Source organism: Ictidomys tridecemlineatus, chromosome 12, assembly GCF_052094955.1.
Source record: "Ictidomys tridecemlineatus isolate mIctTri1 chromosome 12, mIctTri1.hap1, whole genome shotgun sequence".
Lineage (NCBI taxonomy): Eukaryota > Metazoa > Chordata > Mammalia > Rodentia > Sciuridae > Ictidomys > Ictidomys tridecemlineatus.
The window spans coordinates 83897987-83923004 of record NC_135488.1 but is presented as its reverse complement, the minus strand read 5'-3'; the positions used below and the strand labels follow the sequence as shown (position 1 = coordinate 83923004).

The window sequence follows — 25018 nt, the reverse complement described above, 5'->3', positions numbered from 1 at the left end:
CACAACTGGGCACCTGCAGGTACATCTGTACTATCTGTAGCTCCTGGCCAGAGCCGATGGCGTGAGCACAGAACCTGTTCAGCCACAGACTTGTTTTTTCTAAGTAGAAGTGACACACTCTAAAATAACAATAAAAATGGGCTGGGGTGTAGCTCAGTGGTAGAGTGAATGTTTAGCATGTTCAAGATCCTCCATTCGGTTCCCAGAACCAAAAAAAAAAAAGTCTAATAAATATCCCAGGTAACGGTAAGGGAGAGAAAACAAATGTACAGTAAATATATTAACCAGTATCACACGTTGTTTATTTTTGTTATCAAGCGTTACACACTGTGCATAGTTGTATGTGCCTTAGGTTTGCTTACACCAGTGTCACCATGAACACGTGAGTGACGTTTTATACTACAAGGTTATTAGGCAATAGGAATTTTTCTGCTCCATGTTGCAGGGTTCACAGTTACACGTGGAGCCCATCATTGACCAGACTGTTAGTTGACGCCTGACTGTACTCATCAAGTGGAATCAATATTGTTCTTTTCAGGGAGTTGACAAAGAGAAAGTGCCACCTTTTGGGGTCCTGTGGCCTTGGTTGAATGCCAATGATCCAGGGAAGTCATCAAGGGGACCTGGAGGTCTTTCAACATTAATGCTGTTAAGGTAGAAGGACCAAGGCCACACAGCCTGGATATGTGGGGCATCTGTGTGACTGCAAGAGCACCCTGGTGCCCAGTCTCTGGGGACACGCTCTTGGGTAATAGGTAGAGCAGCACAGGATCGATTTTTCACACCAGGCCCCTTTTGAGAAGTGAGTTAATAATTAAGCTGCAACTATCAAAGACAAACAGGAAAGATGGCGATTCCTCATGTCCTGAGGCCAAGGCCCTCTACCGAACAGGCAAAGCACGCTTCCCTAAACACCAAGAACTTGCTAAAAAAAACAAAACACAACAAAACTCCAAAGTGGTTTGGCACCAATATCAACTTTATTTTAATAGCCAATCGTGTTATTGAAGAAAAGGCTGTGTTCTCGGCCCATCTTGGCTATGGTTGGGTTCTGCTTAGGGAACTGTCTGGAAGATACATAGGCTCCTGGGCCTGGGGTTTTCTGAAACCAGAAAAGAAAATAAGGACTGATGAGGCAGTGACACCGAAACCTGGCTGCTGGGTTGGATGTGGATGGTGGATGAGTCCCCTGTGCAGGGACACAGGACCATACCAGCCTGCGGGGTCTTTGAATTGGAGCGTAGGTGCCCTCGGAGCTGAGGTGGCTCCTGTCAGCACCACCGTGTGGCTGGAGAGGGCCGGAGACAAGGGCAGGACCATCCAGGGCCCACGGGAACCTGCTAGGGAAACAGGGTCACACCCCACCATACCTCAAGGCCCTCCACCTGCACAGCTCCCGTCCCAGGGAATGCCACCTGCCCTGCTCCACTAGAAACAAGCGGCTGGAGAGACCTGATTCTGAATCTGGATGGTCTAATTCCAGAGCCCAGACCACCTCCAAGATATGGCTGAGTTTTTATCACTAACCCAGTGTGAAAACGCTAGGTGTTTGTCAAGTGGGGTCTGTGGCCCCAGGGCCCAAAGTGTTCCCAAGGGATCTACGAGCTCTTGTTTGTAACCATCAGGTTCCCATTTTGAAGAGACAGCATAATGACGGAGGACAAGCGTTTCAGAGTCCAACAGGCCTGGGTTTGAGTCCTAGTCCTACCTCCACTGGCTCAGTGTGACCCTGGGCCATCAATCAGGGCACAGTGCTTGCTGAAAGGAGGGGATAGGGCTCACTGGAGTCCCTTCAAAACAGTCTGTACTTGGCAGGGCCCGTAACAAGCCTCCCACGCTCACCGCCCCCCATTCTCTATTACCACCTACTGGTCATTTCCATCCTTCCTCACAGTTGGCTGTCTCTCCCGGAGACCAGTGAGGGTACAGACAGTGTTTGCCTGAGAGGGGAATGGAGCGGTCAGCCTGGTCAGCCCCAGAGGATGAGATCAGCTGCCTACAGAAGCCGCCCTCAATGACAGCGTGTTTCCTTGCCAAGAGCAGAGCAGCAGCCTGGAAATCTAATCAAGTCTTGGCCACACGTCAAAGGAAGCGGAAGCCTTTATTAGTGCGATTAATGAGGACGCAACATGTGCGTGGAGTCCTGGGCGGCCAGGCCACAGAACCGGAGGTTCAGCAGGCCTGTGCCAGCAGGGCCACCCTGCAGGAGGCTGCCAGTTGTGGCTCATCCACCCTGAAAACACCCAGCTCGCCGCCCCGTGCCCTGATTTCACTGTTACCAAGTGACCTTCTGTGGTCCTTGGCTTCCAAGAATATTTCCTGTAAGAGAGCACAGGAGGCCCCCCTGGGTGGATGCTTCTAAATTAATGCTACACATGATGGTGTGTTGCTCAGTATCCTGGGAGTCTGGTTAGCACGACTCAACTCTTCCTGAGAATGCTCAGTCCTATGGGCCCTGACAAACATCTGTTTGGGGGTCATGGTGATGTCACTAGGTGATCCTCTAGACCCCTGTTGTGGGTCTGTCTGCGATTTTACTGGTTGAGCCTCCCCAGTACACCTCCAAAGAAAGGTCACACTGCAGTCCAGCCGGCTACAGTCTAGCCCATCCTGCCCAATGTCCCAGCTTCTCCCCATCCCCTTGAATCTTTAGAGAAGCCCCTCTCGTATAAGCAGAATTTATATTTCTGTCCCCACAGTCATCTCAAATGAGTTTTCAAACTGGGGCTCAGGCTGGGCGGCAATAAGACCATGGGAATTAAAATGGTCTTTTGGCATCAAAAAATATTTTTAAAAGCCACAGTTGATAATGCTTTTGTAATCATTCTTGGTCTCCTCGGGGCCTTGGAGACCCTGCACATCCCCAGAACCTGCTTTCTCCACAGAATCGAGCCTCTTCCTTTCTGTCCTCTGTGAGTCCTTGGAGCAGGGTGATGGCTCATGTCTTAAAGGTCCCCTTTGGTTCGGCAATGTTTCTGCTGCAACGTTTTGCTTCCCTGAGCTCCAGGAAGCCACCCACAAAGAACATCAGTTCTGGATGGCTGGAGGCGGCCATGCACACTGCTCACTGCAGTCCATTAACAGTGCCCTCTCAAAGCATCCAGGTCACAGCACCAGTGGCTGACGACCATGCTGGCTATTTTCAACCAACCCATAATTCAGCTACAGTCTTGGGGCCTAGATCTGAGGCTGGCTGAGGCTTGCAGATGCTGGAGCTCCACGCTCCTTCCTGCCTGATGGGCCACACTCGAGGACTGTAGGTGATTGTAGTCCCTGTCCCCCACCTTCCACACCCAGGGAGTCTTGAGACACCCCCCCAGCCACACCTCTGGGGGTGTCTGTCTTTTAGAATACTCACTGAATAGCTGGGCTTGAACCGGGGTACTCTGGATTGAAAACAAGAAGTAATGGAACTTGGTGAAGGTATTTTTACATTATAGTGACCTGGTCCTGGGCCTTCACGCTGGAGGACATAAAAAAATAAAAATAAAAACTAAGAAAATTTCACTATTACTAATGCTTGATATATTTTATATATATGTAATAAATAAATATATATATATATCTTATGTTATATATATATATTATATATCTTATATAAAATCTCAAGCCTTTTACAAATAAATACATGAGTTCATATGATATGGTTTTAAAAAAAAATTCCCAGATTTGGGCTTGAGAGATCACACTGAGGTATAACCTGGAAAATGGGAAGTGGGAATAACACCTGAGAGACCCTCCTCAGCTGCCTCATGCATAATGTGAGGCTGGAGAAGACAAAGTGACCTTATCCCTTTGGCCCTGTCAGGGGAACCACCTTCCCACACACAGGCCCCTGTTCCCATCCACGGTCCTCCCGCCACGCTTGCTGCTCTGAGCCGTTTGCTTCATAAAGCACACTTATTCCTTCATATAAATGCAATCTCTGTTTTATGAGTCCTAAAAAGTATTCACAGCAATTCACTGAAATAAGCTATGAGATTAACATAAATGAATGAACACAACTAAAAAGACAAACACTCCAATAGAAAAATCAGCGTAAGGCAACTCACAGAGACAAAACACAGATGTTCAATGAGCGCGCTGCGGGGAAGAGGGCTTCCACCACATTAATCACCAAGTAAGGTCTAATTAGGACAGTGACATTCTCTTTTTGGAAGACAGCATCTAGAACATGAACAAAGGCTAAGGAAGAAAGGAGAGAAAGAGAAAGGAAGGAAGAGACGCAGGGGAGGGAGGGAGAGAGAAGGAAGCAGGGGAGGAAGGAACCCAAAGATTTAACAACAAGCTCAGGCCAGGCTACAGATGCTGGCGGAGTATAAATCCAATCAACCTTTTCCGCAGTGCAATCTGGAAAGATGTGAAATGGTTTCAAAATGAACTTGCCCATGCAGAGGGAGGGAGGCAAAGAAGGAAGGAACGATCACCAGGGTGCTGCAGGGTCCCGGAGAAAAATTATGAGTCCTGAGCCTAGATAAAGGAGGGTGGGGACTGGAGAAGGCAGGGAGAGGACAGGGGAGGGAAGAGGCGAGGGACCCCCCAAACACCACACTGCATGATGCTGACGTGGTGACAGCCTTTTCCTTTTCCCCAGTAATTCACTTTTTTCCTCTCCCATTTTCAAGTAGCCAGAGTTCACTGTCTCAGGGGTGGGACCCCGCAAAACCCAGAAATGAGCCCTTCTGGCATGATGTCTTGGATCTGTTTCTAAATAATGCAGGAATTTGGGGGAACAGGTGGGAGAACAGATGGGGTAAAAAATGGCCAGGGGTTGACCATTGTGGAATGGGCACATGAAGCTGTAACATAGTGTTCTATACTATTATATATTTATTTATTTGTTTGTTTATGGTAGCAGGGATTGAACACAGGAGCACCTAACCACTGAACCACATCTCCAGCCTATTTTTATTTTTAATTTTGAGACAGGGTCTCGCTAAGTTGCTTAGGGCCTTGCTAAGTTGCCGAGGCTGGCTTTGAACTTGCCATCCTCCTGCCTCAGCCTCCCGAGATGCTGAGATTACAGGCCTGCGCCACCATGCCCAGCTATGTATGTGTTTTTAAAGTTTTCACAGTACAAAGTTTAAAACAATGTATATTTATTATTTTGACCCAGCTATTCCACTTTTAGACATTCATCCTAAGAAATAATTGAGAAATGTTTACAAATATGCACCCACCAAGACATTCAGTGTAACATTACTTTAAAAGTTTAGAAATAAACTAAATGACCTGTGATGGATGCCTGGTTAAACAGATTGATTCTTCCATCCAGCTGTCCAGTGTTGATGAAACTTTATAGGCATAAAAGGATTCCCAAATATCATTAAGTGAAAAATGTAACCTTAAAATGTGTTTATAAAAATATTTCAGGGGCTGGGGTTGTAGCTTAGTGGTAGAGCGCTTGCCTAGCAAGTGCAAGGCCTGGGTTCGATCCTCAGCACCATATAAAAATAAGTAAATAAAATAAAGGCATTGTGTCCAACTACACCTAAAAATTAAATATTAAAAAAATTCATAGCTTGGGTTGTGGCTCAGTGGCAGAGTGCTTGCCTCACACATATGAGGCACTGGGATCGATCCTTAGCACCGAATAAAAATAAATAAACAAAATAAAGATATTGTGTCCATGTATAACTAAAAAATATTTTTAAAAATTTTCAAATGACTTATACATGGATGGTAGCTTTCTCCAGGTGATGGCATGTTAAGTTAAAAAGGGGAAAAAAAAATTTTCTGCTTATCTGCCTTTTGGGGCAGGGGATAGGGGATAGATACCGGGATTGAACTCAGGGGCACTCGACCACTGAGCCACATCCCCAGCCCTATTTTGTATTTTATTTAGAGACAGGGTCTCACTGAGTTACTTAGTGCCTCACTTTTGCTGAGGTTGACTTTGAACTCACGATCCTCCTTTCTCAGCCTCAAGCTGCTGGGATTACAGGCGTGCATCAACACAACACACCCAGCTTGCTTATCTACATTTTAAAAATTTTCTGCAATGAATCTGAGTGTTCTTGAAAAATGAAAAAAATACTAATGTATAAAAAGGGAATATGGAAATTGGGTAAATAAAAATAAGGAATTAAAAAAAAATAAAGATAAAGCCAACAGTAAGGTTAGAACAGAGCCATATATTGGGTACCATCCTTCTGGTAACTGAGGCTGGTCACAGATGAGCCCTGGGGGCCAGGGGGTAGCAGAACAAACACTGGTATAGACCTCCTGCAAGATTTAAGAGCCAGGCTTTCCTGTTTGCTCTAGCTAGTAGCACAGAAATGTAATTAGGACTGCCACTCTCAATTATTCTACCATGAATGGAATATGTTATTAACAGACATGCACAAGCCTAATAAATCAAGGGACAGATGCACCTCCTTGTTCTATACCTCATGACAGAGAGATGAAAGGGGTAACGTTTTCAAACTATGCATATATGTGACAAAGGTCCCTATCGGGGTGAGGGTCTCTGGTGTGCACTCTGCACCAACATTGAAGAAATCATAAACACAAGGAAGCATAAGCCCCGGGAATCCAGTTGTGAAACCTCCGACTGTAACAGCGCAGCTCTGAGCTGGATGGGTAGCTGGCCAAAGATGCCTCTGTGTGCACCATCAGTTCCACACCTACGACTGCCTTGCCCCTGCTCCCAAGCCTAAGGTGGCTTTCTTTCTGAGCTTCCAGATCACGGGTCCCTTAGAAGTCTGAGTGTCAAGTGCAATGAAGCACTGATGAGGTCCCATGCCGTCCAGCAGCTGTCCTGCATGGGCTGGGTCACCTGATTCAAAGGAACTGGGTCATGGAACAGAAAGAAATTACTGCCACTTGTGGCAGATGGAATCCTTAAGAGGGAAACATTAGGGAAATGGGTCCAGACCCAAGTACATATTTCAAAAGCCACAGGAATGCTGCGGCAGAGCCTTGATGGCTCTGAGACTGGTCACTCAAGGGTCCTGCAATAGCCAGGAAGCAGCTCTGGCAGAGTCCTGCCTGCAACCCCACCTGAGGGCGTTGTAACTGGGCAGAGGCTTGGGACGTATCTTTTCTGGACCCGGTTCAATGGGAGGGTGTTTACAACAAGGAGGACATTTGTAGTAGGTCTGTTTGGAAGTTGAGCACTCTGCTCCCTGGTGTACCAGGGATCACTGAGGGTGATCCGGGCTTTAGTCCCACACCGTGTGATGTGCACGGGAAGGGAGGCCTCCGGGTTCAGCTAAGCCCTCGGCACCTCTCACACAATCCCATGGCCCATTCCCTACACCTTGCTTTTGTCAGCGCTTGGCTGTGGCAACTCGGAGTTTTCCAAAGCCAAACCTCTCAGAGGAGAACAGAATAGCCACCAATTAAAGTCCCAGGACTTGACGCCAAGGGAAACTTCAGGAAAGGTTTTCATGGGACCCTCCCTCTGCTTTGGGGGCCTAATTCCAGCTCAACCCTACTGCTACCTGGTAGTGCATCGTCTTCCCTTTGAGAAAGTCCCATTTAACTACTAGTTTCTTTCTTTCTTTCCTCCTTCCTTCCTTCCTTCCTTCCTTCCTTCCTTCCTTCCTTCCTTCCTTCCTTCCTTCCTTCCTTCCTTCCTTCTTTCTTTCTTTCTTTCTTTCTTTCTTTCTTTCTTTCTTTCTTTCTTTCTTTCTTTCTTTCTGCCAGGGATTGAATCCAGAGATGCTTAACCAGTAAACCACATCCCCAGCCCTTTTTATATTTTATTTTGAGACAGGGTCTTGCTAAGTTGCTGAGGCTGGCTTTGAACTTGCCATCCTCCTGCCTCAGCTATGTGAGGCACTGAGATTACAGGAGTGCACCACCGTACCCAGCTGGTGCCCATTTTTTAAATACTTTTATTTTATTTTTATGTGGTGCTGAGGATTGAACCCAGTGCCTCACACTTGCAAGGCACGTACTCTACCATTGAGCCACAACTGCAGCCCCACTGGTGCCCATTTTTTAAAAGAGAAAATTTAGACAGACAGACAGACAGACAGACACACACACACACACACACACACACACACACACACACACAGCCACATGAAAGCAAAAGGAGAGTTCTACAAACTGAGGAATGACAAATGTTCCAGCAAAGGACCACCATCTAGGAGAGACACATGGAGCAAATTGTCTCTCATTGTACCCAGAAGAAACCAATGAGGACTGATCTAGGACTTCTGACCTTCAGAACTGTGAGACAACAAATTTCTGTTGTACTGGTGTGAATACCCAATTTGTGGGACTCTGTTACAGCAGCCAAACAAATACATGAGTGTTCAGCTCATTTCTTCATCCAACTGACATACGATGTTCCGGGTAGTAGGCTGGAAGCTGGGCATATGATTGTCTTCCCAGAATAGTTTCAATCTCCCAGCCTCCCTGGCATCCAGGTGTGGCCACACGACTCATTTCAGACCAATAGGAGGGAGGTGGAAGAGGTGTGTGCAATTCCAAGGAGCATCCTTAAGGAGATGCACGGTGCCCCTTCCTCACCCTCCTTCCTGTCAGCTGGTCCTGCGTCCTCCACTCTCTGCGACCATAGGAACAAAAGCTATGCTCAGCACAGCAGCATGGAGGAGAAGGGTGCTATGGCCTCGCCACACCAGCCCACTACAGGGGGTTTACAGAAGATAAATAAATTCCTACATTATGGATAATGTTATTACCAAGGTCCTCTGTTCCTAGCAGCAGAACTAATGGACAAGATGAGCATGCATTCCCTATTTTCATGGGTTTATACTTACAAAAATATATATATAATCACAAGCATGTGGAGTGTCACACAAAGGGATGGTAGGATGCAAAAGGGTACACTGATATGATCCCTGGTCTTCAAGAATCCCCTCGAGAACTGCATCTGAGCTGAGACTAAAAGAAAAATGAGGAAGACTTTGTAGGGCAAGAAGACTGGAGGAAGGGTTGGTGTAGGAAGCCTCGGTAGGGAAGTTAGCAGGGGACAAAATGGACAAGGTCTTGAGAACAAGCCTAAAGAGAGGGACATTATTCATTTGAACCCTGCTGGACAAATGTGCTGCATTACAAAAGTCAAATAGTAAGTGCTCACTGGCCTGTTCTGATTTAATTAGCAGAAAGACCAAAAAAAGCAAAGGATTAGTGGTCCAGGGATAGCTTAATATGTATGCAAGCTAACAGTGGGACTTCTCCTCCATTCAACCTTCTGAACCCTGAATGTCCCAGGGGGTTAGGGACTGCTGCTGGGTTGAATATGTCAAATCCCAGTCCAACAAAGCCTGATACTCAAGCCCACAAACATTCACTGAAACCTGCTGTGTGCCAGGTATGTATGCCAGGGTTTCTGGCAGAGGTGAAAAACATTTGGTCTAAGATCATTGCCTTCAGGGTGCCTGAAATCTAGTTGTGAACACAAGAACAAAATTTTCAGTAAAAGGAACAAGAATTAAAGAACAACAATAAAACAAATGCTGGTGGAACAGAACTAAATGTTAAATGAGAGGTATGAGCTAGGACTTAGGATGAGTTTGCAGTGAGAAGAGGCCACAGAGGGAGAAGGCTTGGTAGAAAGGGCTGGAGAGCTGCCCCTTGAAGAAAGGCATGAGGTTGATGGACAAGGAGGGTAGGATAGCTGAGGGCAGGGCCACAGGTCAGTCAGGCAGAGACCAGTGTCACGGGATGGGATGTGGTACACCCTTGTCAATATTCAAGAAGAAACTTTTATTCAATGCTGAGGATCACATGCTGGGCAAGCACTCTGCCACTAAGCCACATTCCTGGCTACTCAAGAAGGGACTTCTGCCTGGTGCGGTGGTGCACCCCTGTAATCCCCTGGGCTGGAGAGGCTGAGGCAGGAGGATCGCTAGTTCAAGGCCAACTCTCAGAAATATTCGAGGCACTAAGCAACTCAGTGAGACCCTATCTCTAAAAAAAAAAAAATACAAAATAGGGCTGGGGATGTGGCTCAGTGGTCGAGTGCCCCTGAGATCAATCCCTAGTATCAAAAAATAGAAGGGACTTCTAATCATCCCAGTTTGCCCTATTTCCACAGGTTCCTCATTCATGCACTCAACCAACCAAGGACCAAAAATATATTTCTTTTTGTTGTTGTTGTTGTTGTTGTTTAATGTGTCTGGAAGCCAGGCACGGTAGCACAGACATGTGACCTCAGCTACATGCAAGACGGTACACTGAAGCTACTGAAGCTGAGGCAGGAGGATTGCAAGTTCAAGGACAGCCTCAGCAATTTAACAAAACTGCCTGTCTCCAAGTGAAATCTAGCCAGGCGTGGTAGTGCACACCTGTAATCCCAGCGGCTCAGGAGGTTGAGATAATAGGACCGTGAGTTCAAAGGTGAGGCTCTAAGCAACTCAGTGAGATCCTGTTTCTAAATTTAAAAAATACAAAATAGGTTGGGGATGTGGCTTAGTGGTTGAGTGCTCCTGAGTTCAATCTCTAGTAACCCCCTCCCCAATAAAAGGTAAAATCTTAAGAGGCTAGGGATGTAGCTCAGTGGTAGAGCACCCCTGGGTTCAAATCCCCAGTTTTTTTTTAAAGTGGTTTTTTCCTAGATTTTTTTCTTATTATGATTCCCTAAACAAGATAGCATAATAAGTATCTATACAGCATTTATATTGTATTAGATATTATAAAGAATCTAGAAATTATATGCAGTATACATGAGAAGGAACATAGGTTATATGCAAACTCTGCTGTTACATATAAGGGACATGAGCATCCATGGCTTTTGGTATTCAAAGGGTTCCTGGAATCAATCCTTAATGGATAATGAGGTATAACTGTATTATACTGCAAAATTTGAGCTTATATAAACACATGGGGAAAAAAGTCATACAGCAAAACTTTTATCCTAAGATATATGACCTAAATGTTACTTCACAGTAACCAACTTGAACTGCTAAATCTATTTTTATAACATCATCTTTCTCCAGAAAATACACACATTCCATATCTCAGGTGAAGAATCTCTTTGCACCAATTCACAGATATATGTCAACAGATGTTTGCATAGGCTCCTCTCAGAAAAAAATGCAGTGAGGGACTTGACATTCAACTTTCTCAACAGTTACTTAGTTGCTTTTTACATGTGTAGTAAATTTAGAAAGGATTTCCACAATTTCATTGCAGAGTTAAACTTTTCAATGTCCCTATGCATTTCCAGTCTTTGCAAGTCCTTGTCATAGTGAGGCATCTGCAGGCAAGTGCTTGTCTTCCGGGCTCCTCTCCAGCCTGCTCCAGCAGACAGGCTCCTGGCTGCCCATGGCTGCAGCCATCTCTAGCTGGCAGAGTCGCCCAGTCACCTGTTCTCATCTCTTCCTCATGAAGCCTGGTGTGGGAGGCCTCGGAGGCTCAGCAAGATTAGAACCAGTGACTTATCACCTTAGCCAGTCACTGGCCTTCCTGCTCAGGGCTGCAAGTAACAGTCCTCATTCTAAGTTTTGTTTCTTTAAAATCCTAATGTTAATGGGAACCTCGAAAGACCACAGAGTCCATTCCCATTTATCCTGGGCATAGCTTTCGGCTGATCATACTGAAGAAAGGGTTGGAAATACATTTATGGTCCAAAATATTCATAAATAATATGTCTAAAGCACAAGAAGCAGCAGAACTGAATTTATTCTATGAGGTGGTAAAAAAAAATGATATCCCCCAAATTTGGTGTATGTGATAATCAGGAACATCCTGCCCAGAAAGGAAAAAGGTGTCCGAGCAAGGAGGCCAGAATCCCCTCTTACCAGCTCATGGAGAGGTCAGGTCCAAAGGATGGAGGAAGATAAAACACCCAAGGGCTGCACCACAGCACCAATAAATGCTGTGGTTTAAATGTCTGTCCCCTTTGAAACTCCATGTTGAGATTTCTGCCCTATAGGGAGGTATTAAGACGGTGGAAACTTGATCTGACTATGGTACTTAGAGGTGGGAGCTCTGGGAGGTAATTAAGGTTAATAGAGGCCATAAAGGTGGGGTCCAAAATCCAATGGAACTGTGGCTTTTCAAGAAGAGGAAGAGACTCCTGAGATAGGAGGCTTTTACCATATGATGCCTGTGCCACCTGAGTACGACACAGTCTATTGCCAGCAAGGATCCCATCATATGTGCCACCCAACCTCAAACTTCCCAGCCTTCACCACCATGAGCAGAATAGACCTCTTTTCTGTATAACTTTCTAAGTCTGAGGTGCTCAGTTACAGCAACTGATAACAGACTAAGATACCACCCCCACCTTTATGTTTTTGATTTTTTGCTTAAGCTGATTTTGAATGGGTTCATGTCATTTGCCATGAAGGGGGGGGGGAGTCCTATTTCATTTTTTAAAATTTCCAGTCAAGACACTATTATAAGGGCTGGGGATGTGGCTCAGTGATACAGCACTTGCCTAGCATGTGTGAGGCATTGGGTTCGACCCCTGGCCCCACATAAAAATAAAACAAATAAAATAAAGGTATTATGTCCATCTACAACTAAACTATCTTTTTTTTTAAAAAAGATACTATTATAAGAAAGAAGTTCAGGAGATGTTTTACTCACATCTGGACAGTAAAACATCATTCTGCTGATGTTAATGCCATTGCAAATGTTGCACAGATTTTTTTTTAAGAAGAAAATTTTCCAGGATTAGATATCTTTTCCTGAAAACTCTAGCATATCTGTAGCTTTATTTGAAATGCTATATTTTTCTAAAAATACTACCTACAAGTGAAATTCATCTTTAAGAAGATTGATACTGGAAACTGTTGTAATCATTTTGACTCCCACATTCCATTCAAGCAGAAACCAATTTTCTGCTTTACTCAGTCTGACCGTGTTTATTAGTTATTTTTCTGCTCCCCATGGAATTTCAGACTGTCTGCTTAGTTTTTGATGTTGTTGTTTGTTTTTGTGATGCTGGGGATTGAACCCAGGGCCTTATGAATGCCAGGCAAGCACTCTACCAACTGAGCTATGTCCCCAGCCCTCTGCTTAGTTTTTAATTGAACTAATTTCTTAAATGCAAAAACAGCGGGAATGATCCTGCAATCTCTTCTAATGCTGGTCGTAATGCACAGTATACGCCACAGGTCCAATACCCACTTTGAGCACTCCTTCTATTAAATGTGAACCAAAATAGACAAATCACATAACCGTCATTTGTGTCTGTACAGACTCCTGTTTTTCTAATCTCTTTCTTATTCTTCATAGACCTGTCATGTTTCAAGAAACACAGAAATATTTCTGACATCAAACAAAAGAAACCAGTTTTCATTTGACATTGTAAGATTTGTCAGGAAAGATGAGTGCATCTTGCCCTTTATTTTATATAAACTATGAGAAATTGTAATTGTAAAGAATCTTCTTCGCAAACATCAGGATGAATGACTGGGTCCTAATTACGTAGTAGTAAGTGAGACTATTTTTATTTAAGAAACAGAACATTTTCCCGTTGACAATTTTAACGGCACTTTTCCCCAAACGCTGTTTATTTTTTGCTTTCAAAAATTATATTTAGAAAAATAATGAAGGCAGAGGAAGAGAAAGGAAATAAACAACCACTCTTAGTCACAGTACCTTAGCATAGCCAGTACAAGATTTCTGGTTCATTTCCTATTTTGTATGTATGATCTCTCTTACCTTATTTTAATCATAACATATGCATCAATCTGGGGGGAGGTTACTGGGGATTGAAATCAGGGGCACTTCAATGAGCCACATCCCCAGCCCTATTTTGATTTTACTTAGAGACAGGGTCTCACTGAGTTGCTTAGCACCCTCAATTTTGCTGAGGCTGGCTTTGAACTCTTGATCCTCCTGCCTCAGCCCCTCTGCCCCCTCATTTTTTTTTAAAGTTAATATGTGCGTTATAGGAAAAATAATAATATAAACAAAAAACAAAATCACCCAGTCACAAGCAGCTTAGTTGGACATGCCCCTCCAGGTTACAGATGCATTGGGTTTTTTTGTTTTGTTTTGTTTTTAAGATTTCTTTTTTTAAAACCTTTATTTTTATGTTTACATGGTGCTAAGAATGGGACCCAGTGCCTCATAAATGCCAGGCAAACGCTCTGCCACTGAGCCACAGCCCCAAACCTGCAGACATATCATTTTTTTCCTGCTTTTTCCACTACATATTAGATTATAAAAGTTTGGGATGCTATTTTATACTTTTTATAATAATTGTTTAAATGACTGCAAAATATTTCTTTGGGTGGATATGTAATATTCTTTAAAGATTCTTTAAAGATTATTTCCCTCAACCAGATAGTAAAGTGTTACAATTATTATCTTGCAATTACAAACAATTTCTTGATGACACTTTTGTATAGATGAATATTTCTGTGCTTAAGATGATTACTTTGGAGGGGGATTCTCAAAGTAGAATTAGTGAATTAAAAGGTATAAGAAAAATTCATAGCTTAATATATATTGCTAAACTGCTTTTCAAGGGGTTGGATTGATGTCTACTCCCACCAGCAATAAATAAGAAAAGCACTGAGTCTCTAGTTCACATGCCAAGCAGATATTGGGGCAGGAGGAAGATTCAGAAAAATAAAATCTTCCTGACTTCATGTCACCTTAACAGGAGGATTAAATAAAGCCATCAATAGCCCCCATGTGTTCACAAAAGCTGGGCGGAATAACTGATATTCTTTTTTAAAATATATTTTTTTAGTTGTAGATGGACACAATACCTTTTTATTTTGTTTACATATCTTTATGTGGTGCTGAAGTTCGAGCCCAGTACCTCACATGTGTGAGGCAAGTGCTCTACCACTGAGCCACAACCCCAGCCCCATAACTGATATTCTTTTTTTTTTTAAGTTGTTGATGGACCTTTGTTTTATTCATTTATTTATATGTGGTGCTGAGAATCGAACCCAGTGCCTCACGCATGCTAGGCAAGCGCTCTACCACTGAGCCACAACCCCAGCCATAACTGATATTCTTTATGCCCATATTTTGAAACACAATTCAGGAGGAAATAAACCATGCAATATTTCTGAACATCAAGAGACTTATTTAAGTCACTTATAACAACAAGAAAACCAGTACTGAGAGGGATGAGAGGAGAAGAAACTACAAATGATAAATTTTGCCTTGTTCAAGTCCATTGGATGAAAATGACTAGGATTTGTTGCAGTCTATTTATTTTTTATTCTTCTTTAAAAGCATCTTGGTACAAATGACTTGCATCTTTTGGGCTTGGGATATGTAAGGCCTGGTCTTATTAAGTGCTAAAAGCATTCGGTGGCTGGTAGAAGTTTTCAATACAATATTTTTCTGTGGGTGAAAAAAGGCATCTTATGGTAGAACATGTCCTCTGGCATCTACCTAAAAATGACACATACTCTGTCACTGTCTTTACTGGACAAAAAAAACTATCCACTATCAATCATTAAGTCAACAATGACTAAAAGAGCCAATAAGTATAGAACTTTATGTTGATCATTTGAAAGTTAAAAATCATTTTCCAGTCAGGCAAACTCCTTACTTCTCCTGTGGGCCACTAACACTTTGGGGATAAAATGTAATTCACAGATTGAATCTCTGACACTGGGAACCAGAAGTCTGCAAAGTTTTGTTTATTTTAAAACAAGTAAGAGTGGTTCCTCCACACTTGAGAGGACTTTGGGTACATGAGATCGAGAGGATTTTTCGAGTTCAAAGTTGTTGAGGTTTTTTTGGTTGCTGTATTGTTTTGTGTGTGTGTGTGTGTGTGTGTGTGTGTGTGTGTGTATGTGTGTGTGTGTGTTTTGGTTTTCTTGCATTGAGTGGGGCGGAACCCAGAGCACTCCCATGCTTGGCAAGTGCTCTAGCACTGAGCTAGTCCTCAGCCCCTTTGTGTATTTTTTATAACTAAACACACACACACACACACACACACACACACGCATTTAAAAAAAAACACAGTAATCTACTCTGCCCTCATACAGTCACTAATGATTTTTTAATAGAGATTGTAGTGCATTACTGATTAACAAATGTCAATGAGCTTCTTCTCATAGGTCACACAAAGAAAGGAGGAGAAATGGTTACCTGTATGTATCTTTTATAACTAGGCTTGTACTCAAAAGGGGTAAGAGGGACCTGGCAACTGTCTGTAGGTCTGGACTCCATTGCACCAGATCTGCAGGTCAGGTTTCCAATGATTGCAGGTTTCATGTATACCAACAAAGAGGCAACCTGTCCTGAGTCAACAGGCTCAGATGACACTGTGACCGCACCATGCAACCAAATACAAAACACACTTCAGAAGAATTAGAGTTAAGGGTATTTTAAAAATCAGGATTAAAAGCTAGAGGAAATTAAAGAGACTATCATGGCTGTAGAGGAAATATTCTAAGCAGTAGAGGAAATAAAAAAGGAAAAGATACATGAATTTCACTCATTCATTCAACATTTTGGGGGCATTGTGTGAAGTGCTGGTTGTTGATGAATAAGTCATATGCCTTAACTTCTTTCATGGGACTTATTTCAGAAGGTGAAGACAAATTACCTAATATGATGATAGATATTTTACTTTTTAACTTTATTAATAAAACCAAAAGTATAAAAGTCAAAGACTCTGTAAAACTTAAGCAAACAAAAAAAAATGTTAAGATTCTTTTTTTTTTTTTTTTTACTGATTGAACTCAGGGATGCTCCACCACTGAAGCCACATCCTCAACCTTATTTTATATTTTATTTAGAGACAGGGTCTTGCTGAGTTGCTTAGTGCCTAGCTTTTGCTGAGGCTGGCTTTAAACTTGATTCTCCTGCCTCAGCCTCCCGAGCCGCTGGGATTATAGGTATATGTCACTGCACTGGGAAATATTCTTTGACTATAGAGTTTATACAAATCAACAGCAACAGCAAAAGATTACCTAAACTCGACCCAATAAACAACTGAGCAAAGACTGTGACCAGAGTATTAGAAAAGACTCACAGGGAAGTGGTTAAGAAATAATTAGAATGTGGAGCTTCAGATCAGTCAGGCATATTAAGTTAAAATAATAAAATACCTTTATTTTTTACTATCAAATTAATATTTTTGAAATACTTTAAAAAATAACAATAAACAAGATTTACACAGGCTTAAAGAAATCACATTCTCTTCTTTGCTGATGCAATATGTGTCAAGCTCTTATATATAAGCTCTATCTAATAAATCCTGTTTGTGACAATCCATAAAAAATGATTTATAAATTTAGAAAAAACTGGGCATTGAGTCTCTGTACAATTAGGCCTTTCATCTAAGTATTTAGTATCAATGTTCTTGCATAACAAAGTTGTACATATAAGCAAAACTTGTCATAACATGAAAGAGTTCTTCAATGAACAACCACATATAAAAACCACACCCTATTCAAATATCTACCCTGCTTAACACTGGCATCCATCATCACTGATAGATTGGACTCTTTCAGTCAGTTTTCTTCCTCCATTTTTTTTTTCCACTCAGTATTAGGGATTGAACCCAGGGGCACTCTACCACTAAGTTATATCCTCAGACCTCTCTATTTTTGTTATTTTGAGACAGGGTCTTACCAAATTGCCTAGGCTGGCCTTGAATTTGTGATCCTTTTGCCTCAGCGTCCTGAGGAGCTGGGATTACAGGCATGCACCATCACATGGGGCTCTCCCTCATTTTAAAATGATCATTCAACAAACCAGGTGTGGTGGAGTTTGTCTACAATCGCAGTGGCTTGAGAGGCTGAGGCAGGAGGATCCCAAGTTCAAAGTGAGCCTCAGCAATGTAGTGAGGCCCTAAGCAACTCAGTGAGACCCTGTCTCTAATAAAATACAAAAAAAAAAAAAAGGGTCAGGGATGTGGCTCAGTGGTGAAGCGCTCCTGGGTTCAACCCACAATTCCAAAAGAAAGAAAGAAAGAAAACTAGAAATCTGGTCCCATCCTTCCCCAATTTCATTCCCCAAGACAACACTTTTTTCCCTAAGAGCGTGTAGCATGCTGTACAGAACAGTGAACACAGCATTTCACTGAAATAACACTTGACAGCTTCATTCATGCAACCAGCACTCTTCGAAACACTTTTTTACATGTGTCTCTTTAGAGAATCCCAAACAACTCTTTTCAGCTCTTAGGTGTTCTTCTGGCGGTTATCTTATTACTATGTTCCTACCGCTATTTCCTAATTTATATTTTAGAAATCATCTATTGACTGCTTCCTGGAATAAATGAGAATGTGGCTCTCTTGCTCTACCTACCACTCCTCTTGCCTCATTTACTCAAAATAGAATTGTTTACTAAATAAATATCACTTCTTGCCAAGCCGAGATGTATATATAATGTTTTTCGTGGATAGCCTTCTGTCTTGCCTGGAGTTAGTGCCTATTGCACATTTTGCTCTACTTATTTTCTCAGTTTCTCCCCATGATACCAGCGGTTCTTGAGCCCCTTTTCCTTAGAGTCATTCCTCTGGAATTCTCTTCTTTCTTTCTCAATATGATTGGTTTTGTCTCAATCTGCTATCCAGTGCTCCAACTGGGACAGCTCTCCATTATTCGCTCAGATGGATCCACTCTCTCCTGGATCCCATACCTTCCTATTTCTGGATTTGTTCCCTTGTTTTGCTGTATTTTTAAAAAATAACTTGGAGCATCTTTAAAAAAAAAAAACTTAGCAGGTAATTTTTATTTATTCTATTTTGAAAATGTTTCTGTTTTGATTTTACAATTAATGATGGTTTGGCTGAACATAGAATCCTAAATTGAAAATCATTTTTCCTTTCTCATTTCTCTGTGGATTCTAAATGTATTAAAACAACACCAACAACTTCCCCTTCCATAACTTCCCCTTCTTCTCACTGAATTCTATTTTCAACTAGGTGTCCATTCTGTCTATCTCCAATTCTACTTCATGTTAAAAGTTTTTATAGCTGTATATGTTGGGATCAGGCAACTGAATGGAAATCCAATTTGTTTGTTTGATTCCCCTGGGGTATTCTAAGTGTCAGGATGTGGTACTCTTTTCTCTGAATCACTGAGATCTTCCAGAGGATAAACTCCACTCCTGTGTGTGTGTGTGTGTGTGTGTGTGTGCATGCCTGCGCTTCACTAGAGATTGAGCCCAAGGTATCTCACATGCCAGATAAGCACTCTACCACTGAGCTATATCCCCAGCTCCCAACATATACATTTTTGGGGGATGAGTCTCACTATGTCGCCCACGTTGGCCTTAAACACCTGGGCTCAAGCAATCCTTCTGATTCAGCCTTCCAAGTAACTGGGACTAGAAGCATGTGCCACTGTGCCAACTCTACCAATCTTTTGCCCAAGGGGCAAATACTAGATGGCCAGCATTCCACATGAGGAGAATGGGGTGGGGGCCTCCAGACCCTATCATTCTGTATACAGCTTTAATTAAATCCCTGGTTTTGAGCTGTATGCCTCACTTTACCTTCCCTCCAAGCCCCCAGCCTTGCTGTGGTCGTAAGGGACAAATGGGCAGCCTCAAGCAGTTACTTTGGCGCCACATCAACTTCTTAACACCTACAGACATTAAGCAAGTGGTTTTTTGATGCCCACTCCCTAGGTAGGACTGCACGGAGCCCAGGTTTCAAGGTCACTATGGACCGGGCATAAGTCCTAACTCTGCCTCTTAATAACCATGTGATCTCAGGCAATTAAACGAGACGGTTTGTGTCACTCACTGAGCATTATATTATGCCTGGCACCAGAGGACACTCAATAAATGGTAGTCAAAATCACTATCAAAGTTGACCCCAAGAGAATAACAGATTTATGTAGTTCCTTCCTGTTCTAAGAGTCCCTAACAGTTCCATGACTGTGATGTTAATTTCTAGAACAATTAAACTGAATGATAAAATCAACCAAATAAGTTTTTCAGATAAATGCTGCTTGGCACAATGAGCATTAATGAATTTTATGGCCAGAGGGTTGAAGACCTTCTTCTAGTAAGCTTCACCATGCTAACACAGCAGTCCACCATCTCCCACTGCTGGGATCAAGAGGGCTTGCTCTCTGCAGTTTACAATTTTATGGATCTAAACCAAAACCACAAGTCTGCTCTGGTTTCCCTGTGCCTGAGTAGGACAGTCACAAAGAACAGCCCGGGGCTCGTTCTTTGTGTTGAAACATTTTCCATGGAAGTTTTTTTTTTTTTCCTCTTTCTTGAAGGTCAGGATATTCCAAATCAGTGAATCACTTTTATATATCAAATGGAATGGATGGGGTGATAAGAGAGAAAATGATAGAGTAAGAAACCCACCAAATCTTCTCCATAAAAGCACAAGAACACTAGCAAAACACATCAGAATCTACCACCTTGTGCTATTTTACACGCCAGAATGCTCGCCCTACAGGACACCAACCTGAACTAGAAGAAAATTATTATTGTTGTTTTGTTTTGTTTTGCTTTTGAGACAGGGGTCTCATGATGCTGCCCAGGCTGGTTTTGAATTCTTGGACTCAAGCAATTCTCCTGTCCTAACTTTTTGGGTAGCTGGGACTACAGGCCTGTGCCACCATGCCCAGCTCAAAGTAGATAAATAAATAAAATTATTCTTAATTGTGTTTTCCAGTACCTGGGTCTCCAAAATCCAGATCTCTGGTTTCTCCAGAAACCAAACCTCTGTCTCCCATAGGGAGGTGGGAAGGGAAGTTGCTTAGCAGCAGGGGCCAAGGTGGGGTTAGGACCTGCAGTGAAACTGGTCAGCCAGATCTCCTGCCGCCAGCTCCCTACCACCTACAGGTGCCCAGTGCCTCAGATTCCTCAGCTTTTTCATCAGCAGGCTGGTGTTCCACAGAATCCAGGAAAAGCTCAGAAGACTTCACCAGAGAGCTGGACTCGGAGACACCAGCACTGTGAGTACAGGGGCCTTGCAACACAGCAAACTTCTGCACATGAATGGTGAGCTCCCAGGCTCCTTCCCCCACTCAGCACCCAGATCACTGGTGACTGGCTTACACCGCAGGGGAGACCCACAAGTCCTTCTGAAGCAACTGAAGTGTCCTAGAGACCTACAGGTACAGATGTCCATGGACCACCAAAGGAAAAGCCACATGGTCATCCCATCCATTCCCCTGAAACTCACCTGCCGATAATCCCCACCTGTATTTATTTCTTATGGCTGTTGTAACTAATGACTATCCATTTGATGGCTTAAAACCACAGCCTCAAAACCTATCATAGTTCTGGAGGATGATGTCTGCAGTCAGTTTCACTGGGCTAAAGTCAAGACATCAGCAGGGCCATGCTCACTCAGGAGACTCTGGAAGACTATCTCATGCCTCTTCCAACTTCTGTGGCTGCCAACATTTCTTGGCTTGTAGCTACACCATGGCAATCTCTGATTCTATATTTGTACTGCCTGCTGTGCACTCTCGTGTGTGACATCTCCCCATCTCTCTTAAAAAGACCCTTGTGATTGCATTTAGACCCCACCCAGATAATCCAGGATAATCTCTCCATCTCAGAATCTTTAACTGAATGGCATCTGCAAAATCTTTGCCATCTGAGGTAACACTCATAGGACCTAGGAATTAGGCCATGGGTACATATTTGGGGGCCATTACCTAGCCTATCACACCACCTGCATACAATTTCCACTAAGCTTTTTAGTTTTTCACACTGATATATTGAAATCAAAAGGTTTTTTCCCCACCTTTATTGGATATCTGAATTTCTTAATATGAATTCTCTACTCCTGGCCTTTTTATCTGTTATACTCTTTCATTGATGTTTTTCCTACAGATTGTTAAGGGAGTTTTATAGATAAAGCCATTCACCCTTTATCTACCTTTTTTTTTTCTTTCCTGTTTTTTTTTTTTTTTTGTGATGCTTGGGCCTACGCTGTACCACTGAGTCACTCCACCTGCTATCTGCCAAGTGAAAATACATTTCCTAATTTGCATCCGCCTATTTACTTTGCTTACAGTTTGTTTCCTGATATAGAAGAAATTTTAAATGTTCTGAAGTCAAATGTGATATTTACTTTCCTTTGAAATTTCTTTCATTGCTACTATCTCAGAAAGTCTGACTTACCCTTAGATATATATTCACATATTTTCTCCTGGTTTATGATTTTCAAAAGTATCTGATTCTTTAATCAGTATGAAGCTTATCTTAATATATGGTATGAAAAATATAACTTATTTTTTTCTACTTAATCAGTTTTTCAAAATATTTTTTTAGTTGTAGATGGACACCATATCTTTATTTTATTTATTTATTTTTTTAATGTGATGCTGATGATCAAACCTAGTGCCTCACATGTGCTAGGCAAGAGCTTTACCACTGAGCTTAATCAGTTTTTTAGCATAAAACATTTTTCCCTTTTTCTACTGACTTGTCATATCAACCAAGCATAAAAATCTTGAATATTCTAGGGTTTGTTTTTGAGCTCTGTTCAGTTACCTCAATTTCTTTGTGAAATGTTTACTTTCTGGTCTTTTTGGATCCCAAGTTTGTAATATAACTATAGTCCATCAAACTACCTTAAAATAATGTTTTATTTTTCACTTTCAGATTGCTTATATCACTATTCATTTTTTGATATCCTATTGATTAATTCCTTATCTTAAAAAATCTCATTTTTATCATAACTCATGTACTTGCATTTGGAAATTTTTTTTGGGGGGGGAGGGACCAGGGACGCTTAATCTCTGAGCCACATCCTTATCCCCTTTTTTATATATTATTAGAGACAGGGTCTTGCTGAGTTGTTTAGAGCCTCACTAAATTGCTGAGGCTGGCTTTGCACTTGCCATCCTCCTGCCTCAGCTTCCCGAGCTGCTGGGATTACAGGCGTGCGCCACCTCATCCAGCTTGGAAATATTTTAAAACAGAAAGGTTATTTCATCTTTTCAAAGAAAAGAGACTAGATATTCTTCCTCTCTATTGTTAATACAATGATGAACTGAACAGCTCTGATGGTTTTTTAATTACTTAAGTCAACAAAACACATAGGCAGTCACTTTCTGGGAGCTAGGAATACAGGACAAGAGCAGATAGAAATCCCTGCCTTTGTGAAGCTTGCTATCCTTGTCCAGAAGAAACATACAAACAGGATAGGTTGATTTTAAAAGGCAGTGTATCAGACAGTGAAGAATGCTTTGGGGAAACAAGAAACCTAGGAAGGGGTGGTGGGAATCCTGAGTAGGTGACTAGGGAAGACCTCCCGGTAAAGATGATTTTAGTCAAGACCTAAAGAAAGCAGAGGAGCAAATCTCTGGGGGGGGGGGGGCTTTTTGACCAAGGCTGCCCTCATCCTCTGAGCTTCCACAGAAATTTTAATATAAAAACAACATTAGCAGCCACCATGGGCTGAGCTCCTATTCTACACCAGACATGCGGCTGGGCTGCTTCTTTATAAAGACATTGCTGATCCTCATAGTGATCCTACAGACCCTGGGGGAGTTGAAGGTAGTTGCCTTGTCACATGTCCCCAAAACCTCCTTTTGTGTAGATCCCTGGAGGGTCTGCTCTATGCCTCTGACCTAGGTTCCTGCTTTTATTCCCCCCCCCACAAGGAACCCCTGCATCAAAGAAGGAGCCAACACCAAGTCTGAAGGAGGGACCACTGGAGAACATGTCCTACCAAAATGGTGGCCTATACCAAGAACTTTCCAAGAGAACAGTGAAGGCATGTCCCAAGGACACTGTGCATCAAACTAGAAAGTATTCGGTTCCTTTGGGGCATGGTGGAGCAGGCCTGTAACCTAGCAGCTGGGGAGACTGAGAAGGAAGCATCACAAGTTCAAGGCCAGCCTTAGCAATTCAGTGAGACCTCATGTTAAAAATACAACATAAAAGGACTGGGGATGTATTTAAGTTGTTAATTACCCCTTGGTACAATCCCCAGTACATTTTAAAAGCAACCAGCTCAGATTGCAGGATGATGACAGAATGTTCCAGGAGGGATATCTCCAAAGGAGAAAAAAAGAAAAGCAACTGATAAATTATCTGATGCACATCATCATTCCTGAGAATTTATAGTTCTTTAGAGAACTTGGGTCTTTAACAAACTAAGCAAACCAAAGTAAAGTGTGTGTGTGTGTGTGTGTGTGTGTGTGTGTGTGTGTGTGTGTGTATGCATGTGTGTATGTGTACACAGTTCTTGGGATTGAATCCAGGGCCTCTTACATGCTAGGCAAGTACTGTACCACTAGCTACATCTCTAGACCAAGTAAATAAAGCCATGAACTCCAAGAAAATAAAAAGTTCAAGAAATTCAATTTAATATACTATGTGAGTCCACAGGAAGTAAAATTAAAATGTATCAGATATAAAAAATGTGATAATTATTGTAAGGAAGGACTTTTGTGGGAAAGATTTGAGAGCAGTTGGCTTATATTCCATGCAGAGAATTAAGAAATAAAGCCTCAAATTCAAGAGAATAAAGTAGTAGTTGTATAAGGTTGTCATTTGAAAATATTGATGAAAATACTAGGAGTAATGGCTAAGAGTTGAAGGTGGCTGCCCTCAAAAGACGGAATGGGTGGTGGGAAGCAGAGCGGAGGACTGCCATGTGTGATATCTACAGTACCAACTGACATTTAACCATGTATTGGTATTTTGTTGGTGATAACAAAAATATTTTAAGGGTCTGGGGATATATAGCTCAGGGGTAGAACACTTACCTAGCATGTGCAAGGCCCTGGGTTCAATCCCACCACCACAAAAATAGATAAGCAAAATTAAGAAATCATGTTTGATCCTTTTTTGTGTTTTTTCAGTCTGATGCCTACTGAGGCACTGATGCTATACAAGGAGCAAATTATTGAAATTGAGAAATAAAAATTATAATCTGTGTATTATGTATATATGCTGGAGTGGCTAAATAAAGTTAATTAACATATGCATCATCTCACATACCATTTTTTGTATGAGAACACTTAAAGCCTACTTTATGGAGGATTTTCAACAGTAAATATATTTTAGTAACAGTAGTCACCATGTTGTACAGTATGTATTTTGAACTTCAGAAAGTTAAGGGACTGGACATTTTCTTCTGTAATTTGTCATGAATGGGTTATTTACATTGAAATTCCCAGTGTATCTTCAGATGTAGTTAAAGTACAGCTTAAATTAATTGCA

The 25018-nt window shown here is 42.2% G+C and overlaps 1 protein-coding gene across 1 annotated transcript in view; it reads right to left on the bottom strand.

The window, feature by feature from the left end:
* Window positions 1-958: 958 nt before the first annotated feature.
* The window catches only part of Stpg4 (sperm-tail PG-rich repeat containing 4), a 43226-nt gene continuing 19166 nt past the window's right edge, over window positions 959-25018 (bottom strand). Inside the window, exons 6-7 of the mRNA XM_005324490.3 lie at window positions 3359-3463; window positions 959-1102 (exon numbers count right to left, since the gene is read on the bottom strand). Of these exons, the coding sequence (XP_005324547.2) occupies window positions 986-1102; window positions 3359-3463 (222 nt within the window). The 3' untranslated portion in view covers window positions 959-985. The remainder of the gene's footprint in view (window positions 1103-3358; window positions 3464-25018) is intronic.